At 43.0% G+C, this 7,303-nt stretch overlaps 1 protein-coding gene across 1 annotated transcript in view; it reads left to right on the forward strand.

Moving 5' to 3' along the window:
* matr3l1.2 (matrin 3-like 1.2) overlaps positions 1-6,710 on the forward strand; it is a 16,105-nt gene extending 9,395 nt beyond the window's left edge. Inside the window, 5 exon segments of the mRNA XM_031878510.1 lie at positions 430-560; positions 1,054-1,315; positions 1,392-1,530; positions 5,684-5,799; positions 6,220-6,710. Coding sequence (XP_031734370.1) covers positions 430-560; positions 1,054-1,315; positions 1,392-1,530; positions 5,684-5,799; positions 6,220-6,282 — 711 coding nt within the window. The 3' untranslated portion in view covers positions 6,283-6,710.
* The last annotated feature ends 593 nt before the right edge of the window (positions 6,711-7,303 follow it).

Consider the following 7,303-nt stretch of genomic DNA (forward strand, 5'->3'; position numbering starts at 1 on the left):
CTATAAACCTGAACCAGCCCTAGCTATAAACCTGAACCAGCCCTAGCTATAAACCTGAACCAGCCCTAGCTATAAACCTGAACCAGCCCTAGCTATAAACCTGAACCAGCCCTAACTATGAACCTGAGCCAGCCCTAACTATGAACCTGAGCCAGCCCTAACTATGAACCTGAGCCAGCCCTAACTATAAACCTGAGCCAGCCCTAACTATGAACCTGAACCAGCCCTAACTATAAACCTGAACCAGCCCCGACCACAAACCTGAACCAGCCCTAACTATAAACCTGAATCAGCCCTAATTATAAACCTGAACCAGCCCTAACTATAAACCTGAATCAGCCCTAACTATAAACCTGAATCAGCCCTAATTATAAACCTGAACCAGCCCTTCAGTGTCTCAGAGGTCTAAACTGTCTCATGTGTCGTCAGTGTTTCATAGAGATGGAGAAAGCTGAGGAGGCAGAGAAAATGGCAGAAGATTGCAAAGCGAATCCTCCGAGGTTCAACGGGAAACGTCTGACGGTCTACGTCAGCAGGAAGTACAGACGGCTCAAACACGGGTGAGTTTCTTCTTCTGGCAACTTCTGTCTCAATGCTGAAGGTTCGGCTAACACACCGAGTCCTGGCTGACAAGTTGATTTGTTAGAACTGGTGAAATAAGTTATAACATCTGAAGATATGTTAAACAAACTTCTGTGTAAAGTTCAATGTCTATATCCGTAAGTTCAATGGTCCTCATGACCCTCATGGTTCTCATGGCCCTCATGGTTCTCATGGTCCTCATGACCCTCTTGGTCTTAATGGCCCTCTTGGTCCTAATGACCCTCATGGTCCTCTTGGTCCTCATGGTCCTCATGACCCTCATGACCCTCATGACCCTCATGACTCTCATGGTCCTCATGACTCTCATGGTCCTTATGGTCCTCATGGTCCTCATAGCCGCCCTGAATAGACGGATAATGTTGTGTCATGTAGTTTTTAAAAACAAAGATATTCAATGAATCCTCTGCATGACTTCAGTGTGAGAACATTAACTGTATCTGTTGTTTTTAGACATCAATGTCCAGACAGAACCAAGAGAGAGAACAGCAGCATGTCTCCTAAATCCTCCAAACATCCTGAAGAACCTCCTGCTAAGAGATCTAAGGAGGAGAAACCAGAGGAGGAGGAGCAGAAGGAGGAGGAGGAGAAGAAACCAGAGGAGGAGGAGAGACCAGAGGAGGAGCAGAAGGAGGAAGAAGAGGAGTATAAGGAGGAACAGGAGAACAAAGAAGAAAAGTCTTCAGAGAAGATTCTGGAAGTGTCTGATCAGGAAGTGAGTTTTTTCTTTCATTGATCTGATTAATTTGAGTCTGTGATGATGCGTGCAATGACTCCTCTGTCTGCTGCAGGAGGCGGAGCTGAAGGAGGCGGAGCAGATGGAGACGTCGTCCAATCACAACGGAGAGACCGACGCCCCCCCGCCGGCTGAAAACAAACCCAGTGTGGCGTCTCTACCGCTGCCCCCCCACGAGCCCAACACGCCCATCGGTGAGGAGACACATTACTATTATTAGGGGCCGAGCAACCGACAATGGGCTGCGAAGGCCCTATTGAAATTCGAATACACATAGTACATCGGGCTCATATTTGGGGGACTTGACATACTCGGAAACTCCAAATTGTGCACACTTGTCAGGCCTGGTGAATATAGCCATCTGATATAGCTGCATATTTGTGTGTAAAAAATGGCTCTCTAGCGCCCCCTAGAAGTTGGACCGGCGACGCCCCTCGGCCAGTATGCCCAATTGATTTGAAATTCAACACACATGTCCACTTCCGCTAGATCTACAAAAAAGCCTCTCAGACCCCTAAGCTCCGCCTACTTAGATTTTCCGCCATTTTGAATTTAGTGAAAAACACATTTTTGCGAACTCCTCCTAAATGCTGGGTCCGATTACTACCAGATTTGCTGTGAATCATTATTGGATCTACGTCATCAAAAATTATCAAAAGCTCTTTGATATCTCTTTTCGATTATAATGATCAATAAACTTTTTAGGGCGCGGCTTATATTTCAATACACATAACTTCTCAACCGTTTGTCCTAAAATTACCAAATTTGCAGCATATGTGCACATCGCATGCTGTAACATACCCTGAGAATTGTTTTGCATTCAACCACTAGGGGGCGCTACAGTAAACCCACGAAGTTGTGGTTTTTGTCACTTTTTGCATTTTTCAGCCTTCGTACTTTAACGAACTCCTCCTAGAGAATTTATGCAATCAACTTCTCCTTTGGTCAGAATGCTCTTAAGACTTTGTGATTAAAAGTTATCAAATTTAGGAGTTTTCATCAAAGATCCTTGACGTGGCGTGGCGGCCATTTTGCCTCATTGGTTATGAAAAAGGAAGAACTCCAAGGTACATTATCCAATCCGCACAAAACTTCATATGCATGATGCTATTTCAAGCCTGAACATACTTCAATTGAAAAAAACGCAATAACTCATAGTGCCGCCTACTGGCTAAAGGAAATGTCATATTTTATACTTTTATTCATACCTCCTAGCCAGGTGACCTGATGAGTCTCAAATTTAGTAAGGATAGCCTTAAGACATTGAATGTGCATGATCATGAATATTGTGCGTTTTCGTTGAACGCTGTTGCCGTGGCAACGCATCATTCGCCATGAAAAAGGAAGCTGATGGTTTAGTGACTTTGAATGCTCAAAAAATAATGCAACTTTGTACTTGTGTCAAAGGTCATTGGAAGAAATATTTTATATGATTTTTTTAATTGGCCGTTTTAAATTGCATCTATAGCGCCCCCTACAATATTTATAAAGAGCAGCCCCAGCGCTATGTTTCAGCTACATGTAGGAAACTTGGTAGGCACATGTATCCTATAGACACTTAAATATAAGTCTCTTGGGACCATGCTCTAAACCCTACCGGAAGTCGGTCATTTTGGTTTTTGTGTCATTTTTCCATCGATTTTTTTCTAGTCGCTGTACTTTAACAAACTCCTCCTAGGGACTTCATCAGATCCACTTCAAATTTTGTCAGTACAATCTTAAGACCATTGTGATTAAAAATGATCAAAAGCTTTACGTTTGACGGAATGGCTTAGCCGTAGCGGGCAGCTAATTTACGTGATTCCCCATTAAACAAGCTAATGTAACTCAGCGGGACTTGTTCCGGTCCCAAACTTCCCATGCTAACACTCATGGCCTGAGGATGTCTACAAGCTAATTTTCACTAATACTCACAGCGCCACCTGCTGGCGAAAGGAAATCTGTGCTTTCTGACAAACAGCATCCGATTTACGTGACTTTTACACAATGTGGTTTACACTTGATACAGAGCTACATAATGCATGTTTGCATGAGGTCTGTAGCTCCACACAGCGGATACAGAAAGCGGTGCACTATTTGCAAAGCATCATTTCCAGCATCAGGCGGTCCACGCGGGATTAAACACCTCTCACTTGCAGACGCGCTGTCCGACGGCCGCGGACATTCTCGGATGCGCAGACCGGAGTCCCGCTGGCACCCCCGGCGTGCTGGAGGATGCGAGGGCCCGTTCATCGCTGCTCGCAGCTTTAATTCAGTGTGGCTTTGTGGCACAAGGCAGTAAAACTGCCTGTGCCAAAGCACACTGTATATAATCCATCGGGCTTAATAATAACTAGAAAATTCCTAAAGACATTTTGACAGTATGGCTTCTACTGCCCGAAGAAATCGCAATATATACACACGCCAATGTTACCGGTAGTGTCATTCAGGTTCAATTGAGATAGCGCTACTCTCTTTTCTGCATTTTAGATTCATACTCTTGGATTGAATCTTGTATTTGTGGGGCTTTTATTTTGAAAGGGTGGGACTGGGTGAGACAGAGAGAGAGAGAGAGAGAGAGAGCGCGCGTGTGTGTGTGTAACTGGTTGCCACGGCGAGGACGCACCTGGTGTTAGAGGCAGACTGATTAAGGAACATTACAGTAAACAGTGATTTTGAACAAAACCCCTGCCTCTTTTTAACAAATTAGCAGGAGTCTGAGTGAAAGATAAGACTCTGGCAAACGCGCTGATGTGTTTTTTATGTTTGTGGTGTTAATAATGTGAGCTCCAGAGCAATAGACACAACTGGTACCGTCTGCTTTCTTTGAGAAATGAGTGGTGAGATTTAACATTGAGTTTAATGGAGGAGTTGGTTGGAGTTCATGTCGCTCTGCGGCTCTTTGAGCCAAATGTGTAAATCCGTTGGATTCCCCATTCACTTGAATGGGGTTTCGGCGTGAAGAGAGCTAAAAAAACACTTAACTTTGGGCCCATATTGACTAGCCGTACTGTGACGTAGAAACATGATTCAAAGTTTAAAACGTAGACAAAACGCTGCACTTTATTGAGCCAAAGGGACATTTTGATAGCTAGCACAGTTTTCATGAAGTTACAGATTAAGTTTCAGGAAAATTTTGGGTCAGTTTCAGATTTTATAATGGGTGTTTATTGCACGGCTCGTTAAGAGCTAGAGTGAGAGCATAACTGTCAGAGTGGAGCGGAGCAGGAAAATCTTCTGTGATTTTTCCAAACAAATTGCTCCAGCTCCCACAATTTTTACTCTTTATTCACCATTTTGGCCAAAAAGCTTGGAAATGTTGTGCTGTCGCACACAGATGTCTGTGGAATCCAACGGACTTACACATTTGGCTCAAAGAGCCACAGAGCGACATGAACTCCAACCAACTGCTCCATTAGACTCCATGTTAAATCTCACGACTCATTTCTCAAAGAAAGCAGACGGTACCAGTTTTGCATATTGCGCTTGAGCTCACATTATTAACACCACAATCATAAAAAACACATCAGCGCGTTTGCCAGAGTCTTATCTTTCTCACGGTATCCATATTTTGGCACTCAGACTCCTGCTAATTTGTTAAAAAGAGGCAGGGGTTTTGTTCAAAATCACTGATTACTGCAACGTTCCTTAATCAGTCTGCCTCGAACACCAGGTGTGTGGCTCACCATGGCAACCAGTTACACACGCAGGCTCTCGCTCTCTGTCTGTCTGCCTGTCTCTCTCTCCCACTCACTCAGTCCATCTAACTGTCTGCTTGTCTCACTCTCTGTCTCTCTCTCCTCTCTGTCTATCTTTCTGTCTCTCTCTCTCTCTGTCTCTGTGTCTCTCTCTATCATACAGTCATTCAGGTCTTAGATATTTTTAGAGGACTTTTCCCCTCTCCCCCCCTCCCCCCATTTCAAATTAAAAGCCCCACAGAATGAATTCTAACTGGAATGCTTGTGATGAAGCCTCTCATTTTAGTGTCAAACATTATGATTCTGTCTCCTCTCACCCACCCAGTCCCACCCTTTCAAAATAAAAGCCCCACAAATACAAGATTCAATCCAAGAGTATGAATCTAAAATGCAGAAAAGAGAGTAGCGCTATCTCAATTGAACCTGAATGACACTACCGGTAACACTGGCGTGTGTATATATTGCGATTTCTTTGGGCAGTAGAAGCCACACTGTCAAAATTTCTTTAGGAATTTTCTAGTTCAGTGTGCTTTGTGGTACAAGGCAGTAAAACTGCCTGTGCCAAAGCACACTGTATATTATCCATCGGGCTTCATCATAACTAGAAAATTCCTAAAGAAATTTTGACAGTGTGGCTTCTAATGTTTTTAATCATATTTCATGTTTTCAGGTGTTGAACACGTGAAGACGGGTTTTTACTGCCGAGTCTGTTTCCTGTTTTACTCCAACGAGGAGATGGCCAAGAAGACGCACTGTAGCAGCAGGACGCACTATGACAAGCTGCAGGTTAGTTAGTAGTGGTAGTTACCCTAACCCGCACTACGACAAGCTGCAGGTTAGTTAGTAGTGGTAGTTACCCTAACCCGCACTACGACAAGCTGCAGGTTAGTTAGTAGTGGCAGTTACCCTAACCCAGCAGGACGCACTACGACAAGCTGCAGGTTAGTTAGTAGTGGTAGTTACCCTAACCCAGCAGGACGCACCACGACAAGCTGCAGGTTAGTTAGTGTTAGTTACCCTAACCCGCACTACGACAAGCTGCAGGTTAGTTAGTAGTGTTAGTTACCCTAACCCGCACTACAACTAGCTGCAGGTTAGTTAGTGTTAGTTACCCTAACCCGCACTACGACTAGCTGCAGGTTACCTTTAGTGACCTCTAACGTTGGACACAGCGTGCCTCAGAGTGACAGATGTTTGTGGTTTCAGAAACATCTGGAGAAGGAACAGACCAAAGCAGAGAAGAAGAAAGGGAAGAAGATGAGCTTCTAGAAGAACTGAAGACTTTTCATTCTACTTTTTAATTTGGTCACATGTTCAGACTTGTAAGACGAGTTAAATGAACTCACGTCACAGTAAACAGAAGATGAGTTCAGTCGTGTACTTTAAGCTCTTCATCAAGTCTCAGAGCTGTTATAATGTGACAGGAACTACTTCCTGAGGAACAAGTGAAGTGTGAGACGGATGGGTACTCTGTTGTTCGTCCAGAAAATAGTTCCAACTCAAACTGGTTCTTACGTTCAGTTTCTGTATGTAAACGAGTGACATTTTAAACTTTCAATGTCACGAAATGGAAAAAGTGAATTTCCTAAAATGTCAAACTATTCCTTCATGTTTCTTTTCATCATCATAGAGAAGAATGTGTTAAACTTATGTTGATTTTTTGGATTTATGAAATAAACCAGTTTCCTCAAATGTGAGTTTTATGTTTTACAAAATGTTTTCTGCCACGAAGAGTCTCAATCGAAACATGAAGTTTGTAGCTTCATGTTAGAAATCTGTGTTTCATAGTATAGTATGTCGAATAAAGTCATAGTATAGCACTACTATAAACCTGAGCCAGCTCTATATTAATATATACCTCTGTACACACGTGGACACAATTTTTGGTACCCTTCCTTTAAAGAAAGAAAAAGTCACAATGGTCACTGAAATAACTTGAAACTGATAGAAGTGATAATTAGTGCTGCGCAACGATTACAATGTTAAATCGCGATTAATCTCATTGTTATGTCAAAGTTCAATAATGAATTCAAAGTAGTGTATTGCGCACTTTTATTTTAAAGTACTGCTATATGAACTAAAGGTGAATAACATTGTGTGTAAACACTTTAAACACATCAGGTTGTTGTTAGCAGCAGTATTCTCTTCACTATCTGTGCTCAGTGTGTGACTGTGTGTGAAACGTTCCACTGCTGTGCAACAGGAACAACATGTTCCACACGTTCCATCTACATGTGTGTGTTGTGTCTTCATGACAGTCAGAGCATCTGATGCAGCTCTACTCTTCATC

Source organism: Anarrhichthys ocellatus, unplaced genomic scaffold (genome assembly GCF_004355925.1).
Source record: "Anarrhichthys ocellatus isolate YVR2014 unplaced genomic scaffold, GSC_Weel_1.0 scaffold184, whole genome shotgun sequence".
Lineage (NCBI taxonomy): Eukaryota > Metazoa > Chordata > Actinopteri > Perciformes > Anarhichadidae > Anarrhichthys > Anarrhichthys ocellatus.